The sequence below is a fragment of the Cricetulus griseus genome (genome assembly GCF_003668045.3).
Source record: "Cricetulus griseus strain 17A/GY chromosome 1 unlocalized genomic scaffold, alternate assembly CriGri-PICRH-1.0 chr1_0, whole genome shotgun sequence".
Lineage (NCBI taxonomy): Eukaryota > Metazoa > Chordata > Mammalia > Rodentia > Cricetidae > Cricetulus > Cricetulus griseus.
The window spans coordinates 117,809,850-117,828,493 of record NW_023276806.1 but is presented as its reverse complement, the minus strand read 5'-3'; the positions used below and the strand labels follow the sequence as shown (position 1 = coordinate 117,828,493).

At 38.7% G+C, this 18,644-nt stretch overlaps 1 protein-coding gene across 2 annotated transcripts in view; it reads right to left on the bottom strand.

Annotated features, from left to right (window-relative positions):
• LOC100765263 (EGF-like and EMI domain-containing protein 1) overlaps window positions 1-18,644 on the bottom strand; it is a 555,097-nt gene that overhangs the window by 465,886 nt on the left and 70,567 nt on the right. For both annotated transcript variants that reach the window (XM_035451664.1, XM_035451665.1), the window contains exons 3-4: window positions 17,987-18,096; window positions 16,311-16,415 (exon numbers count right to left, since the gene is read on the bottom strand). In XM_035451664.1, the coding sequence (XP_035307555.1) occupies window positions 16,311-16,415; window positions 17,987-18,096 (215 nt within the window). The remainder of the gene's footprint in view (window positions 1-16,310; window positions 16,416-17,986; window positions 18,097-18,644) is intronic.

Sequence of the window (18,644 nt, the reverse complement as noted above, 5' to 3'; positions counted from 1 at the left end):
GCAGGGGGAAAGGTGCAGAATAGACAACGAAAGAAGACAACGACATTGAAAGTCCTCTGATGGCAAATTATTAATGCTTTCTCTTTGAGAAATTGCAAGCAGGCAGAAAAGGGCCTAACCTGAAGAGAAAGATCAAAGTCTTAAATAAAAGCTTTGATGCCAAAGTGCTTCACAGCGCCCTAAGCATTGAGGAGCCATGGCTGCAGCTGAAGGACTGTTAGTGGTGAGGAGCCATGAGCACAGCTGGAGGACTGTTAGAGTTGAGGAGCTATGGCTGTAGCTGGAGGACTGTTAGAGTTGAGGAGCCATGACCACAGCTGGAGGACTGTTAGAGTTGAGGAGCCATGGCTGCAGCTGAAGGACTGTTAGAGTTGAGAATCCATGGCTGCAGCTGGGAGACTATTAGCACCAAGTGTATTTTGGAATGAGTTGGTGACCTAATCCCTGGGAGGATACAGGAGTGGGATTAGGCAGTGATTAGCTGCCTCTGAATTTTAGTGAGAACATTTAATTTGGAGCTAAATATTTATATTTCATCGTTACCAACACCCCTGGAGCTTTATGTCTTTAGAAACATATGCCAATGCGAGTAATGGACTGCTATGAATGTTTTATTTGGTGAAAAGTTTGTTTTCTCAGAATATTACATGATTGACTGAGTTATGGGGTGAGACAATAACAGGAAACTGTCCCTGGGAAAAGCCTAGTGAGCCAAGTAGATAGCCAAAGCCACACATCAGTTTTTGTAGAGACGATGACCCATTCCCCGACATGACAACTTTGAGAAAAATAAGCCTAACTTTTAAATGGAACTATGCAGTCTCAGATTTAAAGCCGAATAATAATCAGTGACAGCTAAGTGAAATCCTGATTAATCCATTAAGTCAGTTCATTCAATGCATGCATTTAAAACTCAATTGGTTTCAGGTCTCTTGCTGGGGGCCAGACTCAAAGGAGCTTAGATTCTGTCCTGGCTTCAAAATCACCATCCAGAAATCACAGAACCCGAGACTTTGAAGTGGTCTTAATGTTTTTTTTCTCCCTATACTATTCATTCTAACTTTGCAATCCCCTTTATGTAAATCCTACCACGTGGACATCCACAATCTGGTTGTATACCTTTAATGAATGGAAACTTTCTACTTCTCAGGGAAGACAGTCCATCCTGATCAGAATTTTAAAGTGCAGGAGGAGTCAATGCCATGCCAAATAAATGAATACCAAAATGGTTAAAACAAAAGCACTGGTCATGACCAAGGATCTCCAGCACCCATGTAAAAGTGAGGTGGGTAGGACAGCCCACCTGTCTTTCCAGAGAAGAGGAGAGAGAGACAATCCTCAGAGCAAGCTGACTAGCAGCCTGCCCAGGTTAACCACAACAGTGACTCCAGATTCACCAAAAGACCATGTTTCAACATGGCAGGCAGGGAGTTATGCAGATACTGGAGTCAACACTGTCACATTCTGGCCTCCCTCCCTCCCCAAACATGCACATGAAATGTCATATACATGTGATTATACACATGCAGACGTGCATAAATATGCTCATTCATACCACATACACATGCATATACAAAGGGGGAAAACTTTTAATTGGAGGAGCTGGAAACAAATCCAAACAAAACCCTGCACACCAAGAAAGTAAAAGAAAAAAAGAAGCAAAGTAGTAGCTATATTGATTAAGTCTTTTAAATTTAGACTGCACATATTTTCCATTTACTCCTGTCTTCTGTGTAGCTAGCTATATGTCCATGTACACTCACAATGTGAATGGGTGATGTCGAAAGTGCACCATGAGTGACAACTCTGAGTCTCACTATAATCCCTGGCTGATTCCATAGATAGCATTTCACAGAAGAAACCTTGGAGCTAGGAGGACCAAAGTGCAAAAGCCACAAGAAAATCTCTTGGATGTTTCTGTTCTGCCCAACCTGGCAAATTGCTCCTGGACTAAAGGACTAACTGAGGAAAAACTGCACAGTGTAAGGAAATAGGACAGTCTATTTCTAAACAAGGGAGAAACTTCCAGTAAGCTATTATTGGAACTAAGTGACAGGAGTCATGTGATATTTGGAAGGATGTTCTACTATTGCTACTCTGGTTGAGTCTTTATTACTCTCTACTTAGGTATCACAGACTCAGAACAGGTACAGAAATTCTTATTCTCTGAAAATATGATGTTTAGATGACATACATCTCACAAAGAATTCAAAGTATTTTAAAGGCAATGGTGGTTTAAAGCTTTAGAAGATAGTTGATCATTCTACTTAAAATTTCTCAACAACAACAACAAAAAAAACTACTTATGTGGCCAAAAGACATAGTGAAGTATCTGAATAGCCATTTATCAAATAATTGAACAAATATATAAAACCTTTTAATGAATAATAGAGCCATGCTCTGTGCAAATGCTATCATTTCAATATCTCAACAATCTATTCCTGGTTTATTTTTTCTACTTAATGAAAGGTTTCTTTACTCTTCTGAGGTAGATAAATGACCAAGTTATGGGAGCCACTGTCTACAATTTTATCTTTAAACTATCACACTTGTTGAGCCTTTATTTGTTCTGTTATTTAATAATTTATTTGTTGATTGACTATAGAAATACATTCTTCAGTCAGAAACAGACTGTTGTCATTATAATGCATACATAAAATTGTGGCTTGCTGGGAAGAAAACTGTTGATGTTACACTCAGAAAAGATTGTTTTCCTCCTTGTATTGTACCCTAGCAAAAGAGGAAAATATCTAAATGAAAGCAGAGATGTTGAATTATGTTTTCTCAGACCCGCCCAGTGCACATCTTCATTTTCATCTCCATCCATATTCTTCAGTTTGAATCTATCACTTAATTTGTTTACTTTTATTTTAATATCTTTCTTACTCCTTTTATTTTACCATTTTGCATCAGGGTTTCCTCTAAAAATGGTTTTAGTTCTTCCCCACTGTTCTCTAAGTTAACCATGAACTTATCTTTATTCTCACTGATCTCTAGGATCTTCTCTATCCCACAGCCAAATGCTGTTTATATAACTAAGGTGTGTGAGATTTGCCTGAATGCTTTTGATCTGGGTTAGTATAAATTATCATAGCTAATAAATTACACGAATAGTTCCTTCATTTTATACAGAAATATGTCAACAGTTATAGTTATGTGTATTCATGGTCTTTACCCTTATGGGGACTAAGTTGAACAGTATAGGATTCCTTTTGTCTTCTAGGGAGCTTGGAACTAGAGTACCACTCCAAGGATACCAAAATAACTATGTCCCCAATCACTGTGTACAATGAACAGAATTTTTACATTAACTGTGCACCTCTTTCCATGTACTTTAAATGACGATGTCTAGACTACTTTGAATACCTAATATAATTTAGATATCATATACATAGTTGTCTGACTATATTATCTAGGTGATAAATAGAATAAAAATATCTGTATTCGTGTTTTCAAATATTTTCAATCTTCCACTGGCTGAATCTAAAGAGAATTTTGACAGGGACCTCTAACTTCTTCCCAAACTCCACAATGCCAACAAAGAAACTGGTCCATGGGCTATAAGGAAAACATCTTTCTCTTCAGTCAGCTTAATTATTCTTACTTAAATCACAGATTCGTTTTGACCCTTCTTCAAGGTTGGACATAACAGAAGTATTTCAAGATTGTAACAAATGCATGATCCTAGAAAAGATTATTTGTGATAAATGAAAGCTAAGCAGAGGTCACCACAACTCACAACAGAACAAAATATGCCATCTTTTCTGTTGAAATGGAAAAAAATAGTCCCTGTTTAAGTTACATAAGTAAACCCTCAGTTAAATATTCTTTAGCATGCAGTCTTTAAAACCATTTTTAAATCATCCCAACAGTTTCAACAAATGTTTCCTAAAGTGCCGGCAGGCTCTTCAAACTTCGGGTCTCATGCATTTTATTTTCCTCCTCCTCCATGTCCCCAGTCTCCAGCATTGTTCAGCTCAAACAGATTAAAATAATGTTATTTTTGCACTTGCCTTCTGTGGTTTGCCATCTGATTCAATAGATAGGCGTGTTAAGCTATTACGTTCATCCCACATAGGGAGTCCAGACACCATTGTTCTTTACCAGTGATGAGGAAACACCTACTCTGTCCCCATCTGCACAACTGAGAAAACGCTGCACTGTTTCATTGTCTCAATGTCTCTCAGTCACAAGAAAACAGTGCAGATACCCAAAGCACTTTCCTATTGAAGGAGAACGGAGGCTTCCCTTCTGTGAAAGTTCAAAGCAACTGAGGCATTGCAGTGAATAGTCTCTACAGGATGCCACTCTCAGCCCTCTGCCCTCACACCATCTGCAGGTATGGTCAGGGAGTCCCTGAAACCATCCTCAAATTTGATAGTTTGCTACAGGGACTCATAGAATTCATAGGAAATTTTTTGTATTGAAACTAGCCAGGGGAAGCCATGCATAGGATAGAGTATGGAGAAGTGAAGCTTCTATTGTCATTTTTCAATGGTGGTAATACAAATCAACCTCTTGGAACTGTTGTCACCACATGCATAGTCTCTCACCAGCAGGACAGCTCACTCAAGCCCCACTATTCAAAGTCCTTGCTGGATATCCACTATCTAGGATGGTGACCGTTACTGTCCCAGAGATGGCTTGAGTCTCTAGTTTCAGACCTTCTGATAGTCACCAAAGGCCCTGTCCTCAGTTCAGTTACACTGGTAATATTTGTGGTGGGCTAAGAACCTTAAGACAAGTTGGGTGTGTGCCAAGACTCAGCCTTGTTACAGGATTAGCTTATCTGGTGACCTGAGGTCTCCAGTGAAAAAGATGACACTATGGAATATATCATTTTAAGGCTTTAAAGAAAACCTTCCAAGACAGGGAAGACAAAGTTCAGGACACTCTTAAATAAAGTTAATTTCTTTAACACACATTATTAGGTTCTCTTAAATCTTTGATTTGGAGCACTTCCCTTTGACTTATTTCTTCATTACAGATGTACCTATGATCTTTGCTATTTGGAAGGTCAAGAGACACTTATTACAGTAGAGGGTGATAAAGCTAGTTTAACTGAGAACATTTGGAAGCAAGGGCAGTACAAGTGTGTATGGAAAGCAACATGGGTCTTAGTTTAAAAAAATCCAGACATCAAGATTTGGTGCAAACAGCAGATACATGGGGTAAGAGCTGAGACCCTCACATACAAAGAGAGGCAATAATTGAAAAGTGGGACTAGCACCAAGTTCAAGCCCTTGCCTTTTAGGGGAGGGCATGGGCATTTTTGAACCTTGGGATGAATATATGAAGAGAAGCCTTCACAGCACCCTTTGAGGCAGCCCTCAGCACTCTCGGATCCTAAATCATGTACTGTCTGTGGACTACCCAACCAGACATCTATCACCATTGACCTCTGTGTTCTCTGCAGCCTAGTGAAGCAAAAATCCAGTAGCACCTAATGATTATTTGTTCAAAGGTATTTGTTGGGAGAAGCAATGGAAATAATCTGTTTGGGGAAAGAGGAAAGGTGAATTATAAATAGCAGTTTCTTCTGGAATTGAAATATTCCATCTTATTGCAGGTGGGGGTGAATAACGGTATGTTCTAGGAAGGTGAAAGATTCCATTCTACAGGAAAGTTCACTAAGTACAGAAAGTCCTCAAAAGTTTCTCCTGAAGCTGACAATAGGCCCCTCCCCTCTCAAGCACAAAGAAGCTGGGACTGCTGAGAACTCTCAGAACAACTAAGCTACCAAAAAAAGCAGAGGCCAGCCTAGGTGCCAGGAAGAGGCACAGACCATAAAGAATATCTAAATTGTTCCGGTATAATAAAAACCTGGGAATCAGAAATTGAGATAAAGGCCTGATAAATCCAAGGACAGCAGAGAGTACATTGGCTGACCAACTCTCCAAGTTTTTCCCAACCACCCACTCCGGAAATACCCTCTTCTCTTCTTGTCCTCTCTAGCAGACTGCATCAGTCCTCCAAGAACATTATGACTAATCCCCGTCTGCCAATTGCTGACTCTTTCCTTTGATTTAAGGTGGCTCCATTAGCATAGTGGAATGGCTCTATGAACAATTTTCCCACAACAGTAGACCAACTGAGCTACCAGGAAAAGATGCTCTCCAACAAGTTGAGCTGCCTGGATGTGCAGTTGCTCTGCATTTCCAGGTCTCATGAGCCATCACCTATGCTGGAATAGGATTTTAGTGACACAGATGTTTGGGGAGATCATTTCTGTTTCTCTGAAGAACCCAATAAAATTTGTGGTGGTTATCTATCCTTTGGTCTATTGTGGGTCCCTTTTGGGTGTGTGATATTTGTTCACATCTCCCATAGGGTCGTATTGAACTTCAGTTTCCTAATGACACTGGACCTTCCAGAACACACTATAGAAAACACATACACACACAGAGGACCTGCCTACTACTGCAATCCCTGCTAGTCTCTATTACCTCTGGGATAGTGACCTAAAATATGAGAGTTAAAACCCTGTTTGACATAGTGGCTTAGCTGCTAACAAATATGACCTGGGCAATTAAGTTACACTTTCTGTGTCTCTGTCATCTTGACTCTAACTTGGTAATAATATGAGCTCTTCAATAGGTTAGTGGGAGCTTGAATGAGGTAACACATGGGAAAGCACCTTGTATAATATTTCATTATTAGTTGAATAGATTGGAAAAAGTAGCTCTGTCTCTCTCTCTCTCTGTCTCTCTCTCATCTCTCTCTCCCTATCCCACCTCTCTTTCTTCCTGTGTATGTGCATTATTTCTTTAAAGCAAGAAGGTTCTACACAAAATTATAATGCTACAAAATAGCTCTATTGAAATGTTTTATACTTACATGTTTCTCACCCTTTTTATTTTTGAGATTAATATAATTACATAATTACTTCATTTCTCCCTTCCCTGTCCTCTCTCCAAAACCTCCCATATACTCCCTTGATCTTTTTCAAATCCATGGCCTGTTTTTCATTAATTGTAGTTACATATATATATATATATATATATATATATATATATGTATATATATCCAAAAGGAATATATATATATATTTGAGTACATAAGAATATACATGTCCTTCCATGAGAGTCACAAATCACATTAGCATTTTGAGGGCTCTGAAAAATCCACCAAGGGATGACACAATAAGGAGCCACATAACTCATTACTTCACAGGTGCAGATAAACACAGGAGCTTCATTTCATCTTACATTTCTTAAAACACAACAGAAGAGGTAAACTAGAGAATAGACATTGAGAAACATAGTACATGAAGCAGTGTATTCTATTCATTTTTCTAAATATGACAATAGTAAATTACATCCTATGCACTCAGCACTGTATTTGCTTGACCTATGCCTGGAGTACTGAAAACTCATCATATAAATGAATAAGGAAATGGCACATACAACAAATGTTCTGTTTTCAGAAAATCTTTAGTATCAGTGAATGTCCCACTTGTCTCAATGTAACTGAACTAGGAATGCACATAGTACACACTCATACACATAAAATGAATAGATAGTGTTACCATAAATCTTTCTGCCAAAAGCCACCAAGCCCCACCACCACATGTGCGCTTACCCCAGCTGCCTGCCCGATTTAGGGCCCAAATTAATACACAGAAACTTGTATTAGGTTCAAATCCTGCTTGGCCAGTGACTAGGATTCCTCATCTGTTAGCTCAGTCTTAATTATCATAAATATCTATATATTTTATAAGACTTATCTTATAGAGGATGCCTTCATTTGGCACCCTCTCTTGCCAGTGGATCACATTGCACCACTGGAGGAAGAGTGGAGGGGAAAGGGGATATTTCCTGTTTCTCCTTACTTAAATGTGAGTCTCCTTGCCATGTCACTTCCTGCCTGTAACATCACTTCTCTACTACATTTCCCAGAATCCTCTTTGACTCCTAGTCCCATCTAACTTGCTGTTTCATTAGCCAAACAGTATTTTATTCAATAATCAATAAGATGAACATACACAGTACATTTCCCATCATCTCCTCTTTTTTGTATAAATAAAAAGAAAGATAACTTATCTTTTATAATAACTGAAGAAAACTATAACCATAACTATCTGTCTTCAACTCTATCAAAGACCACAGAAGGATAATATATATACTCTAGAATTGACAAAGACATCTGGCTACCTGAACAGTCACCCTAAGTTCCTCTGTAACGTTGGGGCATCCATCTTCAGCCTATAGGCCACAGTGTGGCTGTCACACTTCTCCATTTCAACAGGAACCCATTTCAGCAGGAAGTAGCTTGGAGGATGCTACGCCCCCTTTCCCCATTATTGTCACTTAGGATAGTGTATATATCTAGTTAGGGATAGCTTCCTATAGTTTATGGTTGGGATTTGAAGGAGATGTTCAGTCTTGGACACCTCTTTCAGATGACTTTAGGGTTTGGTTAAAATAGATAGTTAGGATGTGACATAAGCAGATTGTTGTGTCTTCTTATATTTCACTTTTATGATTGTTAATTTTGGATACTTTACACTGTTAAGTCTTAATCCCCTTTTAGACTAAAAGGGGAATTGTAGGGGAAGCTGTAGCCATTCCTATTTAGGGGCTGGCTACAGTTGTGTCTGACCATGCCTTCGAGGGCATGGTCAGGGTGACATAGAGTGAGAGGCAGTCAGGTGACTGGGCTTTCGGTTTCACTTTCAGCTTGCTGTACAGAATGCTGCCTTGCTGGTTGGCTAGGTCTCTCTGTAAGTAAGGCCTTTCCCTATTAAAATCCCTTGCATCTCTACCTGGCTCCGTATTGGTAATTTCCTACCATAAGATAGATAGATAGATAGATAGATAGATAGATAGATAGATAGATAGATAGATACATGCATACATACATACATACATACATACATACATACATACATACATATTGAGAGGTAGATAGACTTAGGAAATACTTATATGAAATTATGAAGAACAAAAATAAAATATGATATTTCAGCACCAGTTAATATATTAGATGGAACACTTTCACCTTATTTTGTACCTGATTCACTAAAATGAACTTGATTTAATATATGATAGAGAAAAATACACAACTTGATTGCAAGCAGCAATAAAGAAAAAATGATTATGTAAGGTTTCTCTGTTTTCACGGTATGGCATTTTCTTTCACTTCGGAATGTCATGTTCTTTTATCATATTGTTACATCTCGAAAGACATATTTTCACACAAACTTCCTCATCTCCATCCTTTGTGGCATTGCATATCCAAGCAGCTGTGATCTGCCCTGTCCAGCTTGACAACAGTGTGGACTGGGGTGCGACATTCACTCTCACTGCCACACCTCCCACTATGGCCTGCTTCCTGTGTCAGTTTGAATCTGCTTTGGAGAAGAGAGTCCTTTACATTATAACCATTTGTTTTCCTGTTTCTGTAAGGACAATGTATACTTTTCAGTAACACAGGTCAGCATATGTCTTACAGTGAGCAAAACCTGCAGGAACACAATGACTCACCTCATACTTCTACAGAAATACTCTTTTCCAGCATGCTTGGTTCCACATTAAACCCTGAAAATGAAATGGGGATATCTGACATCCATTCAGCTGTGAACTCACTACCAAAGCAGCACCAGCTTAAAAGCATGCCTTCATCACTTGAGTTCTCTGAGGGACACTTCATTTGCAATCCATACAGGTTTGTCTCCCCCTAAACTCACGTTGACTCCTCAATATGAGATATTAAGAGATGGGACCACTCAGATCTTTAAAAAAAAAAGGTGATTCTGGATCTGCTCTGGTAGGCTGACACATACTTATGTATAATACATTAAGATGTCTCAGGGTTAATGGATTGGACAGCTTAGTGGTTGGTTAAGTCTCTCATACTCTTCATCTCTACACATGATGATGCCCTGTGCTATCTGCAAGTAAGATGGTCATCACCAGACATGGTCCCTCACTCTTGAACCAGAACCATGAGTCCAAAGAAAACTCTTTTTAAAATAATTTACCTAATAGCCAGTCTTGTGTTTTCAGCAACAAAAAGCATCTTGATATCTGTGATATTGGTAAAATAAGACTGATACTGACATAGGGCTGTGAGCATTTTCACCAGGTACAGAAGTATAAAACATGTCGCACAGAGCATAAAAAGCATGGCTCTGGGTTACCCATAACTGTCATTACTATTAACATTCACCATGTTCTACTTCATCACTAATTACACCCTGTGGAATCAAATAACCCCAGATGGTTCTGTGCATTCTCTTCTGAGACTGTCATATTTGCAAATATCAAGCAATTGCAATGCAGTCTCTTTTAACAATGGCTATGAAAAGCACATCTACAAGGGTGCATCCACAGTTCTTCCAAGTTCTGATTTCCAAATTCATTCTAGGATAAGTAAATCCCATGCATGGAATCCAAACAGTAGGGTATTCACTTTCTGGACACATGGAAGAACAAAAAATATCTTGCTTTACTATCCTTAGAAACAGTTTACCCAATCCCTCTACCGTATGTCCCCATAGTTGCCAGTGTTGCCCCAGCCTCTGACTAATTACAGGATGTAGCCAGTAGTAACTTCAGTACAGATAAGCTCATCCCTTGCTGAGAGCTTAGGGCTCTAATACAAGGCATCTTTACATACAAACAAAATAAGCACAGATTTCAAGTAGTGTAAACTGCTGGCTCATGTTAATTGTATATCAATTCATCTCCATGATATAACCTGTCATTACTTCATTTCATAGCATCTGCCAGTGATGTTCATTTAAGTGTGGCATTTTCAAGTGTTTTCAATTAATTATTTTTCCATTCTTTTCCAAGATTACCTTCCAAGACTGCTTTTATAATTCAATTAAAATAAGACACCTACTTCCCTTAGCAGGATTTGTCCTTTATAAACCCCCTGCCACTTTGCCCATTTCCCCTGTTATAGCAGGCCAACTGCTGAAATGAGGCAGAAGATGAAGGGGAAATATTTGCTGAATTTCCCATGCTGCTTTGCAATGCTACTGCAATGAAATACCACAAGCTGAGTTGCTTAAGCAAAAAAAAAAAAAACAAAACAAAACAAAACAAATCTATTTCTCCATGCTTTACTCTGTAAAATTAGGAAAATAATGTGATGCATAGACAATATGAGGATTAACTGAAAACATATTTCACACAAGTGGCATATGACTGATTCAAGAGTTAAGTCTCTCTGTTACCTCTCACCTCACTTCTGGACATTTGTTGGTAATGTTTGGTATTTATTGGCATATACAACCATTGTTTCGATCAGTCTTCATTTTTTATGATGCTCTTCCGGCACATACAACTGTATTCAAATGTCCTCTTTTTATAAGGTTACCAGTCATACTAGATTCATCACAAACTCATCTTACTTAATTATATATGTAGCAAGCCTATATCAAAATAAGATCACATTATAAGGTACTTGAATTTCAGACTTCAATACAGGAAATGTGGCAATAGGAGACATAATTCAAACTATAGCATTGTTCAAATAAAAAATGCTCTTAAGAAAATTTCAACTTAAGAAAACCCTTTGACCCAGCTTTCTACCCATCAGTGTTATACACAGTCAATGCAGTTCCTTGGCTGTAATCTGCTTCATGGTCAGCTATTTCTGTGACTCAGCCTCCTCAGAGGTTGGCTCTTCAGATTCCCCAGACTGTAAAACAAAACAGCTGGAGCCCTTCCCCTTCTGATGAGAGATCCCCCTGTACAATCCTCAGAGCACCTACAGCAAATAAGAAGTAGGACAGATTGGACTATGCTTTTCAGAATATAAATCACAAGTGTGTCATCCCACAAATAGGCCTCTCACAAATAACAACCTGACATACACCACACAGCCACACTGAACACTGGCAGAAGAGCATCCCAGCTCTCAGGTTATGATAAGAGGCTCTGAGACCAGAACATAGAATGTATGGATCTCATTTGTCCAACATCCTTGCCTTTGCTCTTCGACCAGTCTCTATGACTCTGTAGTACAGAAAGGTGAGGTAAGCATATTCATTCCATAGCCTTTAGATCATTGGCCACTTGATGTATATAAAACTCTGAGAATACTATGGGAACACTGTTGGACATTGGGAAAGCTGGAGTTTTTATGTCTTTTTGAAAATGATAATGCTGAGATTGGAAATATAAGCACCTTCTCCATGATAGCATAGAGAGTCAACAGTGAGGCCCAGTCTCAGCCTCAAATTGCCTGAGAACTTCCCAGACATCATTCCATAAACTTCTGACTTTTAATGTATCTAAACACCACAGCTAAAGGTGATGAAGACCTTTGTGGATACTTCCATAAGTACCAGAAATGGAGAAACAAGCGATTCTCATGTCCAAGACACCCCAGCTTGGGCTGAAAAGCGTAATTAGCAGTTACTGCACAATTCTGAGGATGGGAATTCAGATCTCAGCATCCAAGGAACAATCCAGGCCTCCCATACAAGCTATAAACCCAGTTCTGAAAGGGGTGGAGACTTGGACAATGCTGGAACTTGCTGGCTTCAGGTCTAGCTGAGAAAAAGGGAGCACTAAGCCCAGGGAGAGATCCTTCCTCAAAGGAATAAAAGGGGAAAGACAAAGAAAGATGTCCGGATGCCCTCTTCTGGCCTCCATATGTGCACATGCGTGTGCATTAACATACACACATGCATGGGTGGGGGAGGGACAAATAAATACATGAATAAATAAATAGATAAATCCTCAACCATGGAACTGTATCGTTCAGAAACTGAATTTGGCAATAGAATTATGAAGAATTCCATCAGTTATCCCTCTGTATGGAAAGTTCAAAAACACCGGGTTTGGCTATAGGTTAATGGTATGATTTAGCCACTTTGGCTATAAAAAGTAATGCACTTTCTATAAGTAAGTACAAACATTTTTGAGAAATTTTTCCTCCCCTCCTGGTATGTCATAGACAAACACCCTCCTCTTTCTCTTAGGATAGAACCATCTTCAGTCATGGCAATGGTGAGTTGCATAATAATCATAGGCTTTCTGGTCTCTAGTTCCCACCAGATTAAGACTAAACTATTTTTTTTAACATCTGAAATATCTGGTGCACAGTCTGTTATATAAATATTTACAAAGTGGGAGACTTGATAGAAGGTTGATTGACTGACAGAGTGAATAAACAAATTTATGTATAGAAAATTAAGAAACATAGAAGCCTGCCATTAGTCACACTATCATTTTGCTTGACTGTTGACCTAGAGAAAAAGGAAGAGACACTAGAGATGTAGAAATGAGGTGTGACTTTGTGTGTGAAATTAATCAGTGCATGTAACTCCCAGGTCTCTCTGAAGCCATAAAATATCAAAAAAGAGAAAACTTCACTACCAGCTATCTAGTTTGATTCGAATGTGTTCAAATCTTCAAAGTATTCCTTTTGATTTCTTTAATCAATAGTTATTTCAGAAAGCTCTTCATTACTTCCTAATTGTCCAAATTCATTTCCTTCATTCGCTTTATGAGAGCCAGATTTTTTTCAAATGAATTAAGTAGATCAGCAATTTTAGAATCGTTATTAATTTCAAGTGTTGCTCTCGCTTATTAGCATGTTTCCACTCTCGCTAGGACTGCAGTCTTTTCTCCATTTTCAAAAGGCCAACTGGCTTATTTTCAGAGTTTCTCTCCCCATACACATTGGTAACACTGACTTTACTCCAGGCTACATTTTACAGTGAACCTGACGATTTCACATAGGCCTCACATCTTTGGTTCTGAATGAAGATGCGAAGATTCTCTTAAAAGTAAACATCAAAAATAAATAAAGAGAAGATTTACCTCAATTTTAATTAACAACCAAACACAGCATACACACACACACACACACACACACACACACACACACACACACACACACTGATCCTTAAGTATACAAAAATTTTAACTGAATGTACTCATTGACTCCAACAACCCCACAGCTGGTACATTCTTCACAAAATGTAAAGCACAATATTATCATGAGCCTTATTATTGTGTGAAAAATTAGAACAAAATTTGGAACAAGTGTTTAACACTCAATAGTTAGTTAAAAAACATGTGATACACTGATGTGATAGACTACTGTATAGCTGCCTGTATATGATCCAGTAGGCTCAGAGAAAGACATAAAAAGGTTTCAACAGCAGGCAATGAATGGAGAACACATTAAATAGGAAGGAAGAAAATAGATGGAAAAAAACAGAAGGGCCTTCATTAAAAGCCTGTGTGTAAATTGATCTCGTGTATCCACATTTTCATAGCCGAGTGAACATAAATATGTATGGGGATGCCCATCTTGGTTATCTACAGGCAGCAGAAGTTCTATATAGTTTTAGTTTGCTCAATCACATAGACAGGGGTTTTTAATAATTGGAATTTTTAATTTTCTAACATTTGAGTGATTTTTATATATAATTTCAAACATAATATTATAATTATTTTACTGTGATATATATGCATATACATGGGGGCAGATACCACACATAAGAACTCCAGCCCCTAGAGAAGCATTAGGTTTGGGGCTGCCTAGCCAGGCTATAATCAGCCTGCTTAGTAAGCTTTGTCCTGTGAGCTACACTTTACAAACAGCATTTGTCAATTGAATTTTTCATCTTTTAAAATTTGGCTTGTGCAATTTCTTCTCCAGTGGTTTCTCCACTTGTTTTTCAACTGCTTGATTTCTTAGAAAGTTTACAAAATTTTTCCATTAAAATCACCTTAGTTTCTATAGTTGGGGTGCCACATTTTGATGGGGGAAATATAATCCCATGGAGAAGTCTCAACATCTACCCTTTGGGAACAAAGCTTTTAGGCAACAAGAGTCCTGTAGCAGGAGAAGAAACAGTGTTAGGGTCTAAAGGAAGCATGCCTGGATAGCAGTGCTGGCAGGTGGAGCAGGCACTCCTGACAGGTATTTTGTATTTTGGTGTTATCCTGCTCCTCTGGAGACTTCATGGTGTACAGACAAGTTTGTGCAAAAGGTAACCTTTCTTCCTATGTTTGAAATTATCCTGGATTTTCACCAAACCAAAACTACACAAATGAAAAATTTGATTATTTGAATTTCAGAGAACACATTAACTACTTTGTGATATGGCAGTTTTTAAGATGGAATAATCAAAATATTCAAGCACTGGTATAAAAGATAAAGAATAAATTAATCCAGGTATAACTGGGCCATTATCATTACCATATGTCTCTTTTACTACCTTTTTCCTCTGGGACCTGATGTCTTGCAAGATTTGCTCCACAAAACAATGCATTTATAAGATCATAGTATTATGATTTTTAAAGAAAATCTCTTGATGAACCAATAACATCTATAATTACCCACAACACTTATAGGCCAAAATAAGAAAACCTTTAGTACCAATTTAGTAAACAACTTTTACATTTTGTTTAAAGTCAAACAATTTGTTATCATGGATCCATGTGTGATTTTGTTGTTGTTGTTTTTCTAAAACTTTGGGAAATATTAAACCGGCATCCTAGAGCTCAAACTGCAGTGGTCCCTGTCTCCACATCAGTGCTGTAGTCCATGTGTAAGATCATTGAACACCAGCCTTATTTTAATTCACACACTTTTTAAGAGGCAACTCAAAAAAGAGTTTGGAAATTAATTCACAAGAACTTCTCTGAAGATGGGAGCACTGTCCTTAATCCCAAGTGTGGAAGAGAAAAAAAACACACACACATGTAAGCTGGGACCCCAGAAACTTCATGGTTTCATTTTGAAAAATCCAAGCAGTAGACACAAGAAGGTACAAATACCAACTGCTTTAAGTGGGACTGCATTCTGCAGTTAGGGATAAACAATTGGTCACTCAGAAAACTTCTCACACAAGAAAGTCTTAAAGGTACGTGTTCAATGAGTGTTGAAGCATAGAGAATCACTCAAGCCTTACGACTTCCAGTTTTTTCTGATTCTTTTTATGATAACAGGTATAAGATTAGTCAATACTGCATGACATCAAGTTCATGCTGACTATATTTTGCTTATTTATGGAGCCCTAAGATCTCACAGAATACCACACCATAGCAGTAATTTCAAGCCATGCTTCATGACAAACTTAACATCTGACCCCTTCTTTACAAAAGAGAGTACCTTGTTCTTAGAATGACCCTTTGAACTCCTACTGTGAAGATTTACAACTAAACCACAAAATGTATTTTAAGATGCTTATTATACTGTGGTTCTGCTTATCTGCTTAGTAATTCATTTTCAGTGTTCACCAATTCCCAGAGAGGTAATCTGCCATGACTCTATGAGGACACAACTGGTAGACCGTGCCAAATTGCAACAGAATTGTTCTATTGGTGACTCACCATATTGACAGTGGGGTCCATGGAACCCTTGTGAGCAGAGGCACTGAAGATCAGCCCCATCTGAGCACAGTCTTCCACTGAAATGGGTTCCCAGAGAAGACACAGCTAAAAGGAGTATTCAAAGGAAGGAAATCATCAGTGTAAGTAGGCATCTTGCAGTTACTATAACATGATCTAGAAATTTCGACTGGCATCTTCACGGGAAGCTTATAGAAAATTGCCATTACTAGACAATGGCTGACTGTGTGAAGCCTTGCAGAATTATCTGTAAGAATATTCCTGTAAACTTTGAAGAAACACACATTTTGAGCTTCCTCTAGGCCTACTTAATACAAATCTACCCTTTATTTAACAACACACCAGATTACTTGTATTCACATTGAGAGGGAAGAAACATTGGTATAAAGAAATTACATGGATAAGATGACTGTATAGTCAAAATGATCTTCAAAACAACAACAAAAAAAATCAAACAAAATGCTAATATTTAACGAGAGGCAAAGAATTTGGGTAGTTGTTAAACAACAAATATAAATACTTATCTCAGAGCTGTCAGTTTCCTGGACTTTATAACACAGTTCTGATAGCATTGTGGGCAGATCTTTTCAATGATCTTAAACCAACTAGCCATAGTGACCTGAGTGTAAACACACTTGCCACAACACTGGATCCCATACCTGCTTAATACAGGAAGCATACAACAAAGCTTCTCTGGTATATCTCAAGAGCAGAAAGCTCACAGGGAAAGGAGGGAGGATGCTGGCAAGCACCCTATGGAGCACAGAGGCAGAAGAGATGAACAGTGCTCTGGAGCTTCATTGATTAGACTCACAGAAGCAATCTAGGGATTTCCCAATCACCCTAGGCACATAATGCAGATAACGGGCTCACTACACAGAGCCATTTCTCACAGCCTGGTGAGCTGTGTAATGCCACTAGTTCTGCTGCCTGAGTGCTGTCAAACACCAGACTCTGAAGCTTCTGAAATCCCGCCACCAGAGGTTTGTAAACAGTGTGCAAACCTCGTCTTAACAAGTAAGCTGCCTCCAGAGCTCTGCAATTAATCATGGCAAGCCCACGTTGTGGAAATCCCATCCAGATTTAATACAGTGATTTCCCTCTGGACTTTTGAATCAACTGTGGATTACAGATATGATGATATGGGAAGGGGCAAACAGAGGGGTGGGATGGACATCAAGGGAAGCCCTTCTGCCTTTAAATCAGCTGTCCTCTACACAACAGACAGAATATACAGCGGCTTTCACGGATCCTGAGCTCCAACCCATCATTAAAATGCTTAACAGGCTTTTCATAATGCATTTCCCCACATGTCACCTATGAGTCATTAGTGTAGTCTAGAGCAGTAGTTCACTACCTGTGGGGTCACTGGGGTCAACTAAGACTACCAGAAAACATAGATATTTACAATCCAATTCATAACAGTAGTAAAATTACAGTTATGAAGTAGTAACGAAGGTAATTTTATGGTTGGGAGTCACCATCACATGAAAAACTATATTAAAGGGCTGCAGCATTAGGAAGGTTGAGAACCACCAGATTCAAGCAATGCTCTGAATCTGTGGTGCTTCTTAAGGTGCTGAAATGAATAGGTATCGTGTGGTGGAAGCAAAAGCGTTCCCTACTAACAAAACTTGCCAGGAAGAATTACAACTTACAGGAGAGGCAGCCTGGTTCATCATTCCATCGGCTCCAACCAGGGCAACACCTGAAGACTGTTTGGTGTTCTGTGACATACACCTGCCTGTAGATAGTGTAGTAGCGGGTCCTATAGAACACAGGATAGGAATCAGGAAAAGTATCATGCCTTTGATGACAAATTTATCATTTCATGGTTATAAAAATCTCTCCCTCCATTTCAAATCCTGCCACACACTAGGGAGTATATACAAGAGGGGATGGATAGCTATAGTTATATACTTTGTATATAGTACATAACTACTGCATCAGACATGCAATCAACATGTGTTTTAGGTCTGAGTCTAGGAAGATATATATACGGGCTGGAAAGACAGCTTGGAGCTCTTGTATAGGATATGCAGCAGCTTACAACTGCCTGTAACTCCAGCTCCAAGGAATCTGATACTCTCTTCCAGCCTCTGCAGACACAGCATACTCATGTACAAGCACAGACAGACAGACACACACACAATTAAAAATAAGAATGAAATCTCTATTTAAAGTATAAATGCAGTGTGAAAAGTTCCCTGGGGTTAAAGCAATTACAGTAGGGGAGGATGTCAAAGGCCTCTCAGTTGGGAAGGAGCAGAGCCTACCACAGTGTTGACCTGTCAGCTGACTGTGGTACCAAACATC